This window comes from Schistocerca gregaria, chromosome 1 (assembly GCF_023897955.1).
Source record: "Schistocerca gregaria isolate iqSchGreg1 chromosome 1, iqSchGreg1.2, whole genome shotgun sequence".
NCBI classification, from domain to species: Eukaryota; Metazoa; Arthropoda; class Insecta; order Orthoptera; family Acrididae; genus Schistocerca; species Schistocerca gregaria.
Window position 1 is genome coordinate 991,274,598 of NC_064920.1, and position 19,780 is coordinate 991,294,377.

A 19,780-nucleotide genomic window follows, 5' to 3' on the forward strand; every position below is an offset into this window, starting at 1 on the left:
CGTGTCTGTGCCTCATGACTACCGGAGTGAATCTTTTAATACTGAATACTGGCAAACACAGCCTGCCACAGACAACATGACTGTACATCTCGACTGCCTGATCCAGAGTGACGAACAGGAACTTAAATAAAAATTGGAAACACATCCTACGACAGACAACATGTCTGTTCTTCTCGACTGCCTAATCCAGAGTGACGAACAGTCCGAAACATTTCGCGAGCCATACCAGAAAACGCGTGACCCTAACGCTTCCGAAGTGCTTCGTCTGCAATTTCGTCAGTTTTTTTTAATTGTTTTTAATAATTCTAAAATGACAGACTGATAGTCAGCTGTTGAGAGATATTTATATTAAAAAGCGAAGTCATTCCAATGAGTAGCTTAACTAATAATAGTAACCATACTTTAACGTTTTGGCGCCCTTGTTCCGAACACAGCAGCCAATTACAGAGCAGTAGCATTATGCAGGCGGTTTTTCTCGCGGGAATGATACCGAATCTAACATCTGTCACAGGTACCTCACACCACATTTCGTCATCTATATACTTCTTGCATCTCCACTGCTCTGGGAACAGCTTCTTCGAGCCTAATATGATGGCTGACTAAGCTAGAAATATTACAGGAGGACGCTAACAAAATGTAACGTAGTATCCCGGGCGCTGATGGCGGGAGGGGAGTGCCAATTAAATGTTGTGCCCCGGCCACTGATAGGGGAGCGGATGCCAAAAAGTGTCGTGCCCCGGGCGCGAGTTGTGTGTCCTGCGCTACTGCATATAATCGTTAATGACTACTCCGATTGAAATTACTTGGTATTTGACGCTTGGCGCATTGCACCTAGTTTTCTCCAATCAGAGCGTTCAACATCACACTTGAACCTTTGCCGCTCGATCCTGAATAATGGATCTGGCACTTTTATTTCGTATTTCCTCACACGCATTAACACATACGCGCGCGCGTTTCATACACAGTTGCAATTCGTCATTGCGACTAGGTCACCACAATTATAAATACAGAGGGGTCCAAAAAATGTATCCACTGTTTAAAAGTTCATAACTGGTAAACTAATCGACGGAATTGTCTCATCTTTGGCAGTGTAATAGTTTGTAGTTCCAGCAATCGCCACACAAGCGTTGTATTGCGTTGTTTTGTTTAGTCAGGTGACAGTCGCCAGATAGTCTGTGTTTTGTTCTTAGTTCCACCAAGTTACTCGAGTAAACATGGCTGTCGCAAGACTTACATTCGATGAAAGGAAGTCAGTTTTGAAATGGTATTTTAAGTAAGAAAACATTAATGAGGTTCAACGGCAGTGGTGAAATGAGTATCAAACAGAGCGACCGACACGTTTAACGATTCGAGGCACGTTTGAAGCAGAAGGCTGTGTTAAAGATGTGCACAAACAACGATCTGGACACCTGTAACAGTAACAAATCCAGCTAACTCCCGTCGTCTGTTAAAACAATTCACTCGCTCACCACAGAAGTATGTGAGACAGTGTGCCCGTAAAACTGGAGAGAGTCGCTCAAGTATTCGGCGAATTTTGAAGACAGCAAACTGGAAGTGCTACATCCCACGATTGCTACACGCAATGAACGAGGACGACCCAGATCGTAGAATGGATTACTGTGAGTGGTTTACTAACTTGGTGCACAACGATGAAGAGTTTGCAGAGATGATTGTATAGTCTGATGAGGCACAGTTCGAACTCAGTGGTACAATAAATAGCCACAATTGCGTCAACTGGGCCGCCGAAAATCCGAACCTCCATGTAGAAAAAGCAGTGAATTTGCCAGGAGTAAATGTGTGGTGTGAGCTGTCTTACTGGGGCTTGATTGGTCCATTCTTCTTTGACACCGGTGAGGTGTTCCTTCAGAAGCTTCAGACATCCATTTTACCTGCCACCCGAGACTTGTATGGAGACGAAAGAGTTTACTTTCAACAAGATGGTGCCTCAGCCCACTACCAAAATCGTATTAGGGCTTATCTCGACGAAGATATACTAGGAAGATGGATAGGCCGTAAAGGTGCTGTGGAGTATCCACCACGTTCCCCAGACGTAACTCCTCTGGGCTTTTACCTGTGGGGAACACTAAAGGACGTCGTTTATCGACAAAAGCCACGTACACTGGATGAACTTCGAGAATCCATCGTACATTCATGTGCACATGTTCAACTGAACACGTTGCAGTCCGTAGTTCGTGCTGCAGTTCGGCGGCATAGTTTGTGTGTGGATGTTAATGGTGACAATTTCGAACGTCTACAGTGATATCTTTAAGTTGAACTGTAAGCTACACCTTCACCAAACCGTCAATTAGTTTGCAAGTTACGGACTTTTAAACAGTGGATACATTTTTTGGACCATTTTGTATAACTACGTAACTCGACATTGTCGCGTTGTAGAATGATAAGACTATAAAACTGACGTGTTCAAGATAGGTTCGAATCTCGTCAAAAATTGTCAGTTTTTTTTATTTTTAAATATAATCGAAAGACAGTAATTATTATGTTTATTCAATTAACTGTTCGAAGTGCAATCTTTTTTATTTCTAATTCTTTGCAGTATTAGTTTCGCCATCGTATTGACTTCTTTATTTGGTCTTATTTTTCTTCCTATCAGTCTTCTTTCGACTGGAATTCGCCCGTGTCGCCTGTAACAGACAATTAAGTGCCAACGAGGACTGATCGTCTGTTCGAAACGCTCGCGTCAGCTTGTGTAGCTATATGGTGTGAGCATAGTTTCAGGTAAACAATGACAGAGAGAAATTAGTTTCCTTTTGGCGCCGGAACTGAACTTCTTCTATCTTCAATTTACTCGTAGAGGTTAGCTTTAGTCAGCGTGAACAAAGCGATCATGGTTTCATTTCCGCTGCAGACTGTTCGACTTCTCTTATGTCGGATACATTGCACTTCACAGGTTGTGGTTGGCTTAGGACAGGGCTACAAAACGCGTCGCCTGACGCAGCTCTGTCGTTGGTCACTTAAATCAGCTGTCCACATAGCATCTCGCATTTCCGACATTACCTCGCCGCGGCAGCTTCCAACAATGCACCGCGTTACACATTAACAGCATTTTTGAAGTGACCCGCCGTGTTTATATGGCACATACAGCCGAGCGGTAGCCGGCAGCCGTTATGGAAACATTGTAGCGGCAAGTGGCAGACATCAACTATCAAGTAATTTTAATTAGACTATAGTAGCAAGTGTACCCAGCACCTTTCGCGAAATCTCAAAACCATTTCGCCATTCACAATGAAACTAATGTGAATTTCAGAACGTGAAGGTCTGATTCAGACGTCTGGGAATTTCAGCAAATTGCTTCTAGGTTTTTTCTTGTGCCCGGAATGGGAGGAGCAAACGAAACGAAACTTTGCGGTTGTGAGAGGGGATGAGATGTTATTTCAGTGGTTGCAACACTGAATCGAGGAAATTCTGTGTGCGCCGTTCAAGTGAGCGCCTTATATTTTTCGTGAAAACTTTGGGATAAAATCGTAGCTAGTGTTCTGTATTAATATGTAACTGGATTATAAGTCTCTTTAATACAATGGTTAGACAGGGTAGTCTAATGGTTACAGAATAGATACATCACAAGTTTGAATTGCCGCTGCCCCTGTATGCTCGGGAGCCGGTTACGTAATCAATTTCGAGCTGATGTACCGCTCACATTCTCTGTGCATTAGACCTCTTTGGCGTTTTGGATTCCTTTCGACGCGAGCTTTCCTATGTCTTGGGTTTGCTATAATTCTTAGCATATTTACAAATCGTATGAGATGACTCCTTCCATTACTGTGTACTTTTCTGTTTAATACAGATTTTCATTCCGGCGAATACTTTTATTGTCTCACTTTGGACCCTGGTAGTGCTCCGCAATCTCTTGAAATTGACACCCGAATCAACATAGCTAAGCACGTTCTCAAGCTATAGCAGTTTTAACTTTGTGCAAAGCTAATTCGTAACAAACACGCACATACACATACACTGGTACATTGAGGTAACAGGCAAAATAAATATTGCGCAACAAACACCTATGGACTTGATCTATCCATTGTCTTCTCAACCACTGCTTACACAGTATTAGTCTGGTAGTTATTAGCGATGCAAATCTTTAGGTATTGTGACACACAAGATTGTTAGACTGAAGAGCGAACAGACGTTTTCAGCTCAATATTCAAAGAAGTTGACAGTATGAGCTCATTTATCAGTATGACGTTTCACCCATTTTAGCCTAGAGGCGTGCACTGATTCGGCAGTGTCATAAAGCCATTTTATCCTCTCCTGAAGCAAGCTGGATTGCAATTGTAGGCGGTCCTTGATATCCAGGATACTGGCACTAGGATGGATTTGACGTCTGAGTTAGTCCTCACATGTTCTGTAGGGGCATACCAGGGGATCCTGCTGGCCACAGAAATACCTCAACATACTGTAAACAGTTCATAGAGAGATGTGCCATTTGTGGATGAACATTATCCTGTTGAAAAATGTCACCACAGTAGTATTGCGTGAGAGGTAACACATGGCTCTCACACCACTCTGCCTTTCCAAAACATTGGAAGTGTGGAGCCTCTTCTCCATACTCGCCAATGGCTGTCGTCCTGGGTAGTGCGGAACCACGGTTCATTGCGGAACACAATGTGATACTACTCATAAGCAGTCCATCCTTCCCCATCATAACATCATCCAGATGCAGTCGTTTGTTTTGTGGTGTTAATGGCAGTCTATATGGCGGCGCAATTGGTTTCTCCCAAAATATTTACATCTTGGGCATGTTGCTGTTCTGTTCACTGAAACATACGAAATTCCTGGGGCTCCTACTTGATGGAAAACAGTATTGGTCCTCCCACGTGTCTTCCTTGGCAGCCAGCTGTACACAGTCTCTCAATGCCCTAAGTGTTATCAATGGTATTTCCTGGGGTGCAGATCGAACCACCCTCCTCAGCTCGTACTGGTTCCTTGTCTGTTCGAAATTAGTCTAGGGGTGCCTTGTTTATGCAACTGCACATCCGTCCCTCTTACACTGTCTCCAAACTATCCACCGTTGTGGCTTCCGTTTGGCCACTGGCGCCTTTTATACTACTCCAGTCGAGAGTCTGTGTGCAGAAGCTGCAGACCTACCACTTTCCTACCTCCGTGACTTTCTCCTCAGCTGGTATGCATGCTGTTTGTCTGCCATGAATGGGCACCCATCCTATGCCGCTTCCTTCGATGACTCCTTTGTTCACCAGTATGGGGCACTTCCCTCTTCTCTGTTACTTCCTGGAGTTCATTTTTGGCTCTCTTTGCCAGCTTCACCTCACACTACCTGCAACTTTTCCGGTGGGTGTGAACTCTTCACCACCTTGGCCCATGTTCACCTTGGCCTTCATTCACTGCCTAAGGACACTGCTCCAGCCTCGCTCTATCACCTTCAGTTTCATGACTTTCGCATGGAAATTTGCAGTATTATCTTTGTGTACACTGATGGCTCTGGGACCGACTGTGAAGTTGGGTGTGCCTTTATCATTGGCGCCAGCAATTTTTGGTATTGGTTTCTGGCACACTGCTCAGTATTTACTGCAGAGCTCTTCGCCCTGTATCGGAACACAGAGTACATTCTGGCGACACAGGCTTTTCAATTGTGTCATCTGCTGAGACTCTCTCAGCTCCCTTCAAAGCCCCTGCATATTGTACACATCCCATCCTTTAGTGCAACGGGTCCAGGAAAACTGTCACTTGCTCACTCTTGACGGAGCCTCCGTGATGTTCTTGTGGGTTCCTGGCCCTGTCTGTCTGAGAGGAAACGAGGCTGCTGACACTGCTTCCAAGGCTGCAGTCCTTCTACCTCAGCCCACTGGTTCTTATATTCCCTCTGATGGTCTCTGTTTTGCCATCTGTCAGGTGGTGGTTTCACTTTGTTATTGTCACTGGTCCTCCCATCATGGGAATAAGCTCCGGGTTATTAAGCTACACCCACCGGCTTGGACGACCTCCTCTCGGCCGTCCCACTGTGAAGAGGTCATTTTAACTAGATTGCATATTGGGCACTGCCTTTTTATCCACTGCCATAAGTGGCGCTCCTCCACAGTGTGCTTGGTTCTCAAAATGCAGTGATACTCTGTAGTGGTGGTCAGACATGTTCATCTGGAACCTTGATGACAATTATGCCTGCCCTCTCATTCCTGTCAAATCCAATACTAACCTACTGTCACATCTGAAAACCCCCTAAATTTGGATACGGTACATTTTGCCCAGGCAACCTAATGGAGACCCACAATGCAGTCCCTTTCAAACTTGGTCACATACCAGTAAGGCGTTGCACATGTGTATTAGTCACCGTAGTGCCCTTCACAGTGATCACTCAACATCTGCCTCTCTTCTCATCCCTTGTATACCCTACCAGGCTGGTAAAAACACCAATGCACTCTGATAGCATTTACCTGTTGCAGAGAACTCTAACTCTAAATTATTTACATACATACCACGTGTCTGAAGTTACACTGATGTCTGACGGTGTCTTCTAGGTACTTCACGCTTTTTGTCAGTCCATGTAAAATCTGTGGTGCAACATCAATAAAAATGGGGGACCAGTGCAATTACTATAATTTAGTTATTGAGAGATTAAGTTTTAAAACAGTTATGTTACTATCCTTAGATGCAAATCAAATAATTCTGATTATTTTCTGTACTACATTCTGCCACATCAAATTCTGCTTTATTGTATACCCATAAAACACTTGTAATGCTCAATCTAACTTTATTTTGTTGTGTGCACCCCATGGAGTGCCTCGCGGTAGTGTTCACTCTTACATACTATTCTTTCAACATTGAATGTCTTGAACACATGTACACCTTAACTGTTCTAAAACTAACTTAAAATTATGTCTCTTAAACACCGTGTTGCACAACCCAAAACAGAGGTCACAAACAAAATGGTTCTTCCCTTTTCACACACTGTAGGGGTTGTCTTAAAATCACTCTGCAGCTACCCTGATTTATGTTTCTATAAAACATGCCAGGCTAATATTAAGCATGACCCTTTAACAAGGTCATAGCTGCCATTTTCTCCCATATTGCTGCTCATGAGCTAGTGCTCCTTTGCTGCTAAATTTGACATTGTTACCACAATGTCATGAATGTTTGTTTGTTGTGACTTTTAGTTGACTTCTTGATGAAGGAAGATGTAAATGAGAATATCTCCATAAGATAAATAATTACTAACATTCTTAGTCCTGTGTGCAAAGTGTGGGAAAGATTAATGTTTGAGCATTCAAAATATACTTGTTTGTTACTGGCTTGACCACTATTACCATTGTTATATTTGATTTTGTTTGATTTCAAGCAGCATTTAGATGCTACAGTGCTTCCTTTTTCAAGTCCTCATTCTTCACATTAAATTAAAATAAATTGTGTACATGCTTGCCATAAGCTAGTCAACCATTCTATGCTGACAGCAAACTGTGTATTCTCGGAATATAGCTGGAGCCGTATTAGCAGTCAGCCTCCTCTCATTTACAAAACACACAAGCATTACAAGGAACATAATTGGTATATGAGGTTGCAAAGCTAAATTTTCCTTTAAAACGAATTAGATTGTACAATTTTTTTGACACTGGGCTTGTTTTCAAAGTGGGATACCAAACTCCATCTGACCAGTTTGATATAATTTCACCATTGGTTCCCTAAACCATTTCGGTTGGTAGGAGGATGGTTTCTGCAATAAAGCTAAGGCCATTTACCCATGTCAGTCTTATACTACCAAGTCAGTCTTCAATGACTGTCATGGTGAGGGGACACTAAACATTAATTTCTGACCAGCCAGCATTTTAAATGTTGGTCTTGTGGTCTGCAATCCAAAGACTTGCTTGATGCAGTTCTCCATGCTACTACATTCTGTGTAAGCCTCTTCATCTCTAATAACTAGTGCAACCTACATCCTTCTGAATCCGCTTACTGTACTCATTTCGTGGTCTCCCTCTACACTTTTTATCCCCCATACTTCCCTCCAAACTAATGATCCTTTTTTATCTCAGAACATGTCCTGTCAACTGATCCCTTCTTCCGGCCAAGTTGTGACACAAATGTTTCGTCTCCCCAATTCTATTCAGTACCTCCTCATTAGTTACATGATCTACCCATCTAAATTTCAACATTCTTCTGTAGTCCAGTGTTTTGAAAGCTTCTATTCTCATTTTGTCTGAAGTGTTTATCATACACTTTTCACATTGGCTCATGGCTACATTCCATACAAATACTTTCAGAAAGGACTTCCTGATGCTCAAATCTATACTCAATGTTAACAAATTTCTCTTCTTCAGAAACACTTTCCTTGCCATTGCCAATCTGTATTTTATATCCTCCCTACATCGACCATCATCAGTTATTTTGTTGCCCAAATAACACATCTCAACTACTCCTTTAAGTGTGTTGTTTCCTAATCCCTTAGCATCACCTAATTTAATTTGACTACTTTCTGTTATCCTTTCAAAACACTGTCTATTCAATTCAGCTGCTCTTCCAAATTAGAGTATCAATGGCAAATGTCAAAGGTTTTATTTCTTTTCCTAGAACTTTAATTCCTAAATCAAAATTTTCTTTGGTTTCCTTTACTGCTTGTGCAATATAGATATTGAATAACATTGGGGACAGGCTACAACCCTGCCTCACTTCCTTTTCAATCACTGCCTCACGTTTGTGCCCCTTGACTCTTATAACTACTGTCTGGTTTCTGTATGAATTGTAAATAGCCTTTCGCTCCCTGTTACCTTCAGAATTTTAAACAGAGTATTCCAGTCAACAATGTCAAAAGCTTCCTCTAAGTTTACAAATGCTCTAAATGTAGGTTTGCCTTTCCTTAAACTATCTCGTAGTGTAAAGCATAGGCTCAGTATTGCCTAACATACTGCTACATATTGCCTGAGGTCAGCTTACCAGTTTTTACATTCTTCTGTAAAGAGTGTGTTGGTATTTTGCAACCATGATTTATTAAATTGATAGTTTGGTAATATTCACATTTGTCAGCACCTGCTTTCTTTGGAAAAATGGATTATTACATTCTTCTTGAATTCTGAGTGTATTTCGCCTGTTTCACATGTCTTGCACGCTAGATGAAAAAGTTTTGTCATGACTGCTCTACCAAGGCTATCAGTAGTTCCGATGGAATATAGTCTGCTCCCAGAGCTTCATTTCGACTTAGGTCTTTCAGAGCTCTGTCAAATTCTTCTTGCAGTATCATATCTCCCATCTCATCTTCATATACATTCATTTCCCTTGTATAGACCTTCTATATAATCCTTTCAGCTTTCCTTCTTTGCTTAGGACTAGTTTTTTATCTGATCCCTTGGTGAACACACCTACTTCTCTTTCCCCCAAAAGCCTCTTTAATTTTCCTGTATCCAGTATCCATCTTTCCCCTAGTGAAAAATGCCTCTAAATCCTAACATTAATCATCTACCTATTTCTGTTAAGCCATTTTGCACTTTCTGTCAATCTCATTTTTTAAACATTTGCAGTCCCTTCTGCCTGCTTCACTTGCTGCATTTTCATTTCAGCTAGTCTCTCTATAATGAGTATACAATTATATATCATTCCTGATATGGGATGTAAGAGGTTTATGTATATCCCTCAACAACAAAATTCAGCCAGTATAATTTTCATTAATTGTACATCATGGATATTGTGTAGAAGTATTTCTGGGAAAATGAAAAGTCAAAGATGTACATTTTAAGTGCAATTGATTAAAATTAATTAAATTTTTGAGTGTTTACAGTATTAAAATGCTAATATTAATTGTCTCATAACACAAAACATTAATTTTAGTAATGTAAAAGTGTTCTTCAATAGAATAGAAGGAATTCTAAATAGAAAGCTCTTTAATACAGTCTTAAGCAACACGACATTTTAGTGGTATTATGAGATAAATTGGCTTTGTTTCACAAATCCTGACACTGTTCATAATTTAGAAGGCAGTTTAGCATCATTACAGCTACAATTTAATGTTTTAACAAACCTTTGTATATATCATTAACTTACTTTACTGAGAACTAACATGATTTAATATGGTTATACTTCAATTTTTTAATCTTTGATGAACACTAGCATGTAAATTTTGTGATGAACATGTTGGCATTGATCACATACCTCTATTTGGAAATTGTGTACTTCAGTTGCTATTGCTGAATGCTGTTTGCCGACAGTTTTTAAATGTGGAATTTTACTCAAGAGAGTACATTACTTTGTGAAATTAATGATTTCAGGAGCAGTAAGCTTCGTAATGTACCGACGACGATATCTGAACAAGCCACAGACATTGAATGACAAGTGCAGTAATCCTGATTCAAGTGGTTACATTGACGACAGTACACTACGGGTGAGTTCCAGCAAGGGTCACAGAGTTATGACATACAAGGTACCATTAAGACACATGCACTGGCATTTTGATGAAGTAGATGGTCTAATGTATGTATAGTCAAGTAATATTATCCTGCTATAAACAGAGTACAATGCCAGACCTTGCTAGCAAGTGGTGTAGTGCTGATATATACTGGTACCCTTCTACTAGCTGATTATAAGCACAGAGGCTATAACTGCCTGTGTATAAGACTGTATGAATGCTTCTGTTGTTCATTTCATTTATCTCCACTCATTTCATGTTCACAGTTTTTGAAAAATATGGTGCTATTCAACAGCACCTACTCCCTCTATTCTGACCACTCTGTCTAAAATTCCAAAAGTCTGTTGGATTCACTGCCATGTCATAATAATGTATTGGGTGATGAGTATAATGTTTTAACCTACACTTTTCTATTGCAGAAACTGTGGGTTTAGGCCAAGAATGAAGGGAAATGGAATAACAGCTTTCAATGTTTTACAATTAAAGGTGTAGCTGAGAGATCCAAAAAGAAGACAGACATCCAGACCTTCTGGAAAGAATGAAAAAATATAACCCACAGAAGTGGGAAAGTAATTCACTTAAGACACATTTTACTGAAAAAGTGAAAACAGATTCTGTGAATCTGTGCTGATAGTGACTCACAGCCCATAAGTGTTTGAAACATGTCATATATCTATTGCCAAGAGATGCTGACAAATAATTCTTTATTTATGGTCTGTTTCACTCTAAGATTCCTGCTGTTAATCTTAAAAGGTATCTGCAACAGCTTTCATGGCAATATTAACATTGTGCATCAAATAACACAAAAGTCATCTTTTGTCAATTGTTAATCTTTGTCTAGTTTCATAATTATGAAATGATGGAACCCAGTTGTACCATTAGAAGAAAATTTGTATTCTGGTGCAGTCATTTTCAGCACACTACTGCAAGAATTGAAGAATCTTAGTAGTAAGCCTCTCACTTTAAAGTTAAAATGGAAGCATTTTCTCATGTTTTCCTTCTTCCATTCTGTAGCAGAGTTTCTGGAAAGTAAGTAAGCAGTTTCCTGTGCTATAGTGTTGGTAATGTTGACATGTACACAGCAACTTGTCTTGGCATAGGAATTGTGTACATTTAATTTTGTCTATTATTAACTTTTCTTATGCTAATTTCATGTACTGACTCATTTCATGACCTCTCCTCAATTTGGTACCACAGATGGGTGGGTGGGACAGGTAATTCAGGATGATTTTATTCTATTTAATGCCACATTATTAATTAAGGAGTTGTAAATAACTCTGAAATATCTAAGGATGGTCTGATGATTGAAAACCCAGTTGTAAATGAAGAATTGTTTATCAGTGTCTCTTGGCAGTTGAAATATGGTGATTTTCAGATTCTATGTATAGTGTTATATCAGAAAGCACACACATTTCAGCAATTTACTCTAACAAAAAAAAAAGAAGAAGGGGAGAGAGAGAGAGAGAGAGAGAGAGAGAGAGAGAGAGAGAGATTATTCATGGAATCAGAGAGTCAGTCAAGGAAACAAACTCAACCTTCATATTTCATTAACGGATTGACATCCTCACTTCAGTTGAAGTATGTGAGCATTCCTAGGAGTTACAGCAAAAATGGTAGAGCTAACAAAATACAAGAAGAGTCAATTCCCATAGAGAAATGTGCTTCTTAGCACACTGAGAATCAGACCACTCATTAGAACCTTCTCATGAATGACATTGCAATACCAAGGTTGACTTGTATTCTACCTACATTCCAGTATTCATCTTTAAACTTATTTGGTAAATGATTTTCAATTAGATTGACAATTACATTTTTCAATGCTTCTGTCTGGCCATAATTCATGATTACTACAAAACCAATTAACAACTGTGCGGCGGAGTGTACGTTGCTTTCGAACTTCTTGGAAGATAAAACAGTGTGCTAGACCAGAATTCAAGTAAGGAAACTGGTCTTCCGCAGGCAATGCCGTTGCTGAGTCAGCTGTCTAGGATTGACTCATGACTTACCATCATGGGTTCAAGTCTTCCATACTTCTCTGCTACCTTCCAAATTTCACAGAAGCTCTCCTGCATACCTTGCTACACTATCACTCCTGGAAGGTAGCTTCTGAGTTTGAGTTATGGTTAAGCAGGCAGTTTTAATCTTCCAGGAAATTTTAGTCAAATGACTCACTAAGGGTCCAAATGACATACACAAGGCTCATTACTACAAGCAGCTCAAAATTAATGGAGGTGTGACGGTTTATTATTATTTTAAAGTTTAAAAACAAGTTGTTGTCCTTACGAGGAAACTGTGTGTGCCCTTTGCTTCCTCTTCTGGTATAGAACCAATCAATCAAAAATCACTTTATCCTTCAGATGAGAAGAGTATTCATCTTGTTACACAGTAATGTTCTAATCTAGAATATGTTAGCTACAAACATCAAAAATAGTTTTGCATAACCTTGGTTCCAAGAGTTCCAGAACCTGTCCAGAAAATTGGAATAGCGATCAACATAAAAATCATTTCCACCCTTTTTATTGCTAATGAAAACTACACATTGCATTTTGTTACCACCATGCAGCGAGACCTTCAGAGGTGGTGATCGAGATTGCTGTACACACCAGAACCTTTAATACCCAGTAGCACATCCTCTTGCATTGGTGCATACCTGTATTCGTAGTGGCATACTATCCACAAGTTAATCAAGGCACTGTTGGTCCAGATTGTCCTGCTCCTCAACAGCAATTTAGCATAGATCCTGCAGAGTGGTTGGTGGGTCACGTGTTCCTCCTTCCTGGTGAAATGACTGGAACTGATCGACTGTCCAGGAGGGAGCACATCCTGTTGATCATTTGCAGCTGAGCCTCTGTTAACATTAACCAGTACTTACTGAATCCTATGAAATAATGTAAATGTGCATCTGTAAAAGGTGCAGTGTCACCAGCCAATATATAAAGAGAAGAGTTTGAGAGTCTATATGTACATCTACATGACTGCCCTGCAAGTCACACTTAAGTGACTTAACAATAATTCTCTTTTATTCCACTTTTAGAACAACACATAGAAAAAACAAACACCTATATCTTCCTGTGCAAGCCCTGATTTCCCTTGTTTTGTTAAGATGATTGTTTCTCACTATGTAGGCTGGTGCCAACCAAATATTTTTCATTCAGAGGAGGGAACTGAAGATTGGAATTACATGAGAAGTTCCCATCACAATGAGACACACCTTTGTTTTAAGCACGTCCATGCTGACACCTGTATCATTTCTGTGACACTCTCCTCCTTATTTCTCGATAATACAAAAAGTCTGCCCTTCTTTAAACTTTCTTATGTACTCTGTTGATACTACCTGGCAAGGATCCCATACCACACAGAGGATGGACAAGCATTGTGTAGGCAGTCTCTTTAGTAGATTTATTGCATCTTGTAAGTGTTCTGCCAATAAAATGCAGTCTTTGGTTTGTCTTTCCCGCAGCAGTATCGCTGTATTCTTTCCAATTTAAGTTGTTTGTAACTGTAATTTCTACATATTTAGTTGAATTAATGGCCTTTAGATTTGATTGATTTAGCATGTAACAAAAGTTTAATGGATTCCTTTTAGCATTAGCACATACATGAATGACCTCACACTTTGTCATTATTTTGTGTTAGTTGCCAATTTTTGGACCATACTGACAACTTTTTAAAATCTTTTTGCAATTTGATCTTCTGATGACTTTATTAAATGATAAATGACAGCATCGCCTGCAAAACAACCTATGACAGATGATCAGATTGTCTCCCAAATTGTTTATATAGATAACGAACAAAAGAGGACCTATAATACTAACTTGTGGAATGCCAGAAGCTTTCCTTGATTGGTAGTTACAGATTTGGTGTTAATATTCGGTTTCTGGATGAGACACATTTTTGTTGGGGATTTTACAAACATATAAACCTAACATTCTTAAGGTACTGAAAATCTGCATTTGCATCAAACATAGGCACTACATTTCACAAAATTGACTCTTTAACTGCAGTATTCCCAAAAGGCGTTAATGGCACTTTTCTTGTGTGAGGAATGGGATGCTGAAGGTCTTACCCAGCATGTCATGGTTTGTACAAGAGAGAGCCTGATTGTACCAAACCCTGCTGATGTTGACCTTTTTTGTGAATACTATTGTTATCAATTCACTGTTATGTGTAATATTACATTTACAATGGCAAGTATGGACTGTTTTTCAATACCTGCCCAACCTTGCCTCCTACAACAATTTCTTGTGGGGAATAATGACAAAGACATGTCCGCCAAAAAGTATAATATATTTTGTGAGACTGTGTGTGTTCTGAGAAAAATAAGGCTGTGTTATGTAAGTTGTATACAGATTTAAAAATTCAAGACTTCACATGTTTTCAGCTAACATATATTAAAAATCAGAGGACCTTTTTAATGGTAAACTCAAGTTTGAAATTTACCACTCTAGTCTCATCATAGCTCTCATCATTACGTTATAAGTAACACACAACATATGTATTTGCCTATTTGCCTGGCTCCATTCTTGTGGAGGAAGCAAATAATATCATTGAAAATTCAAATGAGCAATCTTTTATTGCAACAATGTATCTTCAGTTCAGAATACACACAAGTTCTTTTATTTCTATTATAGTGATAGGAATTTATAGAACCAGGTGAAAATGGATGTATTTGTCACAGAAAGTAACTAGCAATATTATGAAAAGGGCAGTTGCTACCCACCATGTAGTGGAGATGCTGAGTCGCAGATAGGCACAATGAAAAGACTGACTCAAAGCAAGTTTTCGGTCAACAAGGCCTTTGTCAAAAATAGATGACATATGCACCCCGCACCCCCCCCCCCCCCCCCTCTCTCTCTCTCTCTCTCTCTCTCTCTCTCTCTCTCTCTCTCTCACACACACACACACACACACACACAACTCGCACACGCATGACAACAACAGTCTCTGGCAGCTGAAGCCACACTGTGTGTGTGTGTGTGTGTGGGGGGGGGGGGGGGGGGGTTGTGTTGTGTATTCTTGACAAAGGCCTTGTTGGCTGTGCATGTGTATCTGGCTGTCCTGTATTTTTGGCAAAGGCCTTGTTGGCCGAAAGCTTGTTTTGAGTCAGTCTTTTCATAGTGCCTATCTGCGACTTAGCATCTCCACTACATGGTGGGTAGCAACTGCCCTTTTCATAATATTGCTAGTTACTTTCTGTGACAAATACATCCATTTTCACCTGGTTGTATAAATTCCTATCACTATAATAGAAGTAAAAGAACTTGTCTGTATTCTGAAGTCCTTTTCTTGTTCGTATCTGCGACTCGGCATCTCCACTCTATGGTGAGTAGCAACTATCCTTTTGATAATATTGTTACATCCCATCCTGGGCATTTCACTGTTAGAAAGTACATAGCTAATTATATGGAATAATTTGTCTTTGTAGGTAACTCCCAGTGATAATTTGAATGTGAGTTTAATTTTTGATGTTTCAGGCTATGTAGATTCACTGAAACTTCAAATAATATCTTTTTTTCTTTCTTGTTTCAGGAGAACTCGGAAGAAATGTACAGTCTGGATAATGATTCATTTTTAAATAGTCTTGAAGCAATGACGATACAAAATTATTGGACAGACAATGTAAAACATACTAAACTGTAGTATTTGTCCTTTAATTTGTGAGAAAACTCCTAATCCTAATTTTATTTGGTCAGTTTAGGCCCTTGTATAAGAAACTCTAGCAATTTGATGACGTATTTATGTCTAGATGAAGTCCATAAAAGTTTTGCAGGTCATGTAACAGCAGTAATTAAATGACCACTTAAAAACAATTACCTTATTTATAGAATTTCACTGCTGCCACAGAGTTAAATTTGATGTTACTTCTCTGCAATGCAGGTAATTTTCAGATAACTGTATAACAATATTATGTTACTACTACTTACTTCTCAGATATCTCTTAACTTTTTGAAAGTGAATATGAATGCAGTAAATAAAATTGCACTTTGTACTCTTTATTCCAAACAGAAAAAATATATCGTATTTGATGTACCTTCCTGCAAAAATCAGGTGCCCTTCTCGTAGTTACCTTCAGTTCTTTAGACTCGATCCAAGATCTGTAAACACTTTTGTAGAAATGAGGAAGTATAAAAAGTAGTAATATATTTTGAAGTAATTCTGCAGCAATAAAACTGTATATTATGTATAGTGTAACCTGTTGGTTGTTTGTTATAGTAAATGTTTCAGCAGAAGACTGTTAAAGTGTTTTATTTTGTGTGTGTGTGTGTGTGTGTGTGTGTGTGTGTGTGTGTGTGTGTGTGTGCGTGCGTGCGTGCGTGCGTGCGTGCGTCCACATTTTAGCAAATATGTGAAAAATGATATCAAGTACAATCTCTACAAAAGTTTATTAACAGTTTTATGTATGTGTGAATGAATACAATTTCAAAATAGTAGTTTTAGCATCTGACTGTTATACTTGTATTTAATCAGATATATTTTAAAAATGTAGTTGGATAAATTCAAGTTGTAGCTTCCAGCATTACATCAGCTGGTAAAGACAGATTGTGAACTATTTACTCAAGAATGTAAAAGCAAATTTTATGGTATTTTGCTAATTTGTATCAAAGTTTTGTTAATTTCTGTAAATCATGTATTTAAAACATTTAATAAAATATTTTCCAGGAACAGTCACAGTTCCATGAACTGTTTTTCTTACACATTTATTTATTTGTGTGTGTGTGTGTGTGTGTGTGTGTGTGTGTGTGTGTGTGTGTGTGTGTGTGTGTGGCCATGCAGTGTGTGATATGCATAAAATCTCGTCGTCTTGAGGCACTGTTGTCAACTGCTTGTGAAAGATCCCAGCAGGACGTTAATTATTAGGGCAATATAAGTGTGTGAACTCTTTAGGGCTGGCTAACTGTATCTCGCAAAATAGATGTGAACCCCATAGTAAATGTTTTATCTGATCATGACGGTAAATGACAGTGATATAGAATCCCCTTCAGTAACACAGGAAAAATCACAATTTTACCTATTTTCTCCTAACAATATTCTTGCAATACTGTCTACTTAGTTTTCCTTTATGACAGGTAAGGGGCAGTAACAGTGAAAGCCAAGAGGAAGGATAACTAACACCTGTAATGAAAGTATCTTGTGCCAGGAAGAGAGAGAGCTTCATCACTGCAGAGGATTGGTTCCAATCAAGACTTAAAATTCTTCGCAATGACATCAAAAAGGCAAAATGTATATACTGTGCACAAAAAATTCAAAATGCCAAGAACAAGCAAGGTATTTTTGAGCATTATTAGGCATAAAATTAATGATCTTGATAATGCAAATCATATTCAATTCCCTGATGACACTAGCAGTTAAATAGATGGTATTAAATTCAAATAATCTTCCACTTCTTTCTGTAAATTCTTCCTCAGTGGCTGAGAGCATAGGGACCAAAAAAGATCCATTGAAAGTAGTTCCTTTAGATTTACTTACTCAGCCGTTACAAACTCCACCACCAGACATAAGTTTTGTCAAATCATATGTTATAGAGAGATCACAAAATTTATTACTATTCTCGCCACATTTGCAACAAGTCAATGACTCATGGTGTTTATCCTGAATGAATGGGTTATGCAGTAGTAACAACAGTGTACAAACGTGGAGGAGAGCAACATACCTCCAATTATAAGCTCATCTCTGTCCTTGCATTCTCAAAGAGAGAGAGAGAGAGAGAGAGAGAGAGAGAGAGAGAGAGAGAGAGAGAGAGAGAGAGAAATAGTTTACAATATCAAACCACTTTACTGAGAATAACCTTTCAACAACAGCTGAGTTTTGGTTACCTATAGCTTTCTCTATGGAAAAAGAAATTATATGATATCACAAATTCAAGTGCTGTAGCAATAAAGAAGAAAAATACAGTGTTGTTATTTGTGTGATCTTGTCAAGGCCTTAGGATGTATGGATCAAAACGTTGTATTAAGCAAACTAAAATACTATGGCATTAAGAGTGTTCCCTTTGCTTGGATAGAATTGTATTTTAAAAACAGAAAATGAGGGTAATGTTAACAAATGGAATACCATATTTACTCGAATCTAAGCTGCACTTTTTTTCCGGTTTTTGTAATCCAAAAAACCGCTTGCGGCTTAGAATCGAGTGCAAAGTAAGCGGAAATTCTGAAAAACGTTGGTCGGTGCCACTACAACTAACTTCAGCTGTCGAATATATGTAGCGCTACACAGACATGCTTTGCAGGCACAAAGATAAATACTGGCGCCAAAATCTCTGCGTCAGTAAATAAATTTAAAAAAAAAAAAAAAAAAAAAGGGTGTAAGACGAGCTTTTTCCTCCGCCCCGAGTTTCAACCACTGCATTTGCATACATCATCCAACGAGGTAAATACAAATTCTGTATTGTTCATCTTCGAATGTAGCAGCATTTCAATGTAGAGGACGCACTTAACTGCGTGGCGGCACTTTGAAAGATCAGCGAGTCGAATGACGCACTGCAGCACCCATGTCCATCTGGATTTCATATAGGCATTGGCCACAGTGTTGTAAGATGCGGCCAGGACTACATTTTGGCCACCTACCATATCCCTGTACCCATACAAGATCGGCGGCAGTGAACCGACCAAGCGAAGGCACACCCGGCAGTGAGGTGTAAGGCCGCAGAAGATGAAGTAGTGTGCGGGACTGTCGGCCATGTAAAAAGCTCAGCCGGGCTGTGGTCGCCCACGGGAGTGAAATGGTAATAAGCCTGAAATTGGAGAAGCGCATCATCAGCAGCAGAAGAAGTCGGGAGTTTCCGCATCTGAGCCTTAAATGTGCGGTCCAGTCGTTCAGCCTCACCGTTTGACTGTGGATGGAATGGAGGGTCTGTGACATGCATGACACCATGACAGGCACAAAAATCCGCAAAATCAGAAGAGGCAAATTGCGGACCATTATCAGTAACAAGAATAGAGGGAAGGCCTTCCAAAGAAAAAATGCGAGCTATAGCATTGGTGGTTGCTGCGGTGGTAGACGACGTGCAATGGACAATGAAAGGAAAGTTAGAGTAGGTATCAATAACGAGAAGCCAATTAAGTACCTAAAAAAGGTCCCGTGAAGTCAGTATGAATACACTCCCAGGGCTTCTCAGGCGAAGGCCACGGTGACAAAGATTACTTAGGGGCGGCGGCCTGTGACGCACAAGGGCCGCAGGCAGCGACCATGTGTGCGATTTCAGAGTCGATGCCAGGCCAGTACACATGACGGCATACCAGAGATTTTGTGTGAGAGATGCCCCAGTGCCCTTGGTCAAGGAGGGGCAAGACCGAAGCATGCAAAGATGCAGATACTACAACATGCGGTAAAGTATTTTCGGTGGAAACGAGGATAACACCATCCCTAGCCATGAGGCAGTAATGCAAAGTGTAGTAGTTCCACAATGGATCAGAAGTCTTAGCA

At 39.6% G+C, this 19,780-nt stretch overlaps 1 protein-coding gene across 17 annotated transcripts in view; it reads left to right on the plus strand.

Annotated features, from left to right (window-relative positions):
- Positions 1–17,020, plus strand: part of LOC126278161 (skin secretory protein xP2-like) — a 522,599-nt gene extending 505,579 nt beyond the window's left edge. For 10 of the 17 annotated variants that reach the window (XM_049978142.1, XM_049978182.1, XM_049978114.1 and 7 more), the window contains 2 exons: positions 10,221–10,333; positions 15,887–17,020. In XM_049978142.1, the coding sequence (XP_049834099.1) occupies positions 10,221–10,333; positions 15,887–15,997 (224 nt within the window). In that variant the 3' untranslated portion in view covers positions 15,998–17,020. Of the gene's footprint in view, positions 1–10,220; positions 10,373–15,886 lie in introns of all 17 variants that reach the window. The other 7 variants (XM_049978060.1, XM_049978067.1, XM_049978074.1 and 4 more) reach the window with 1 other exon arrangement.
- The last annotated feature ends 2,760 nt before the right edge of the window (positions 17,021–19,780 follow it).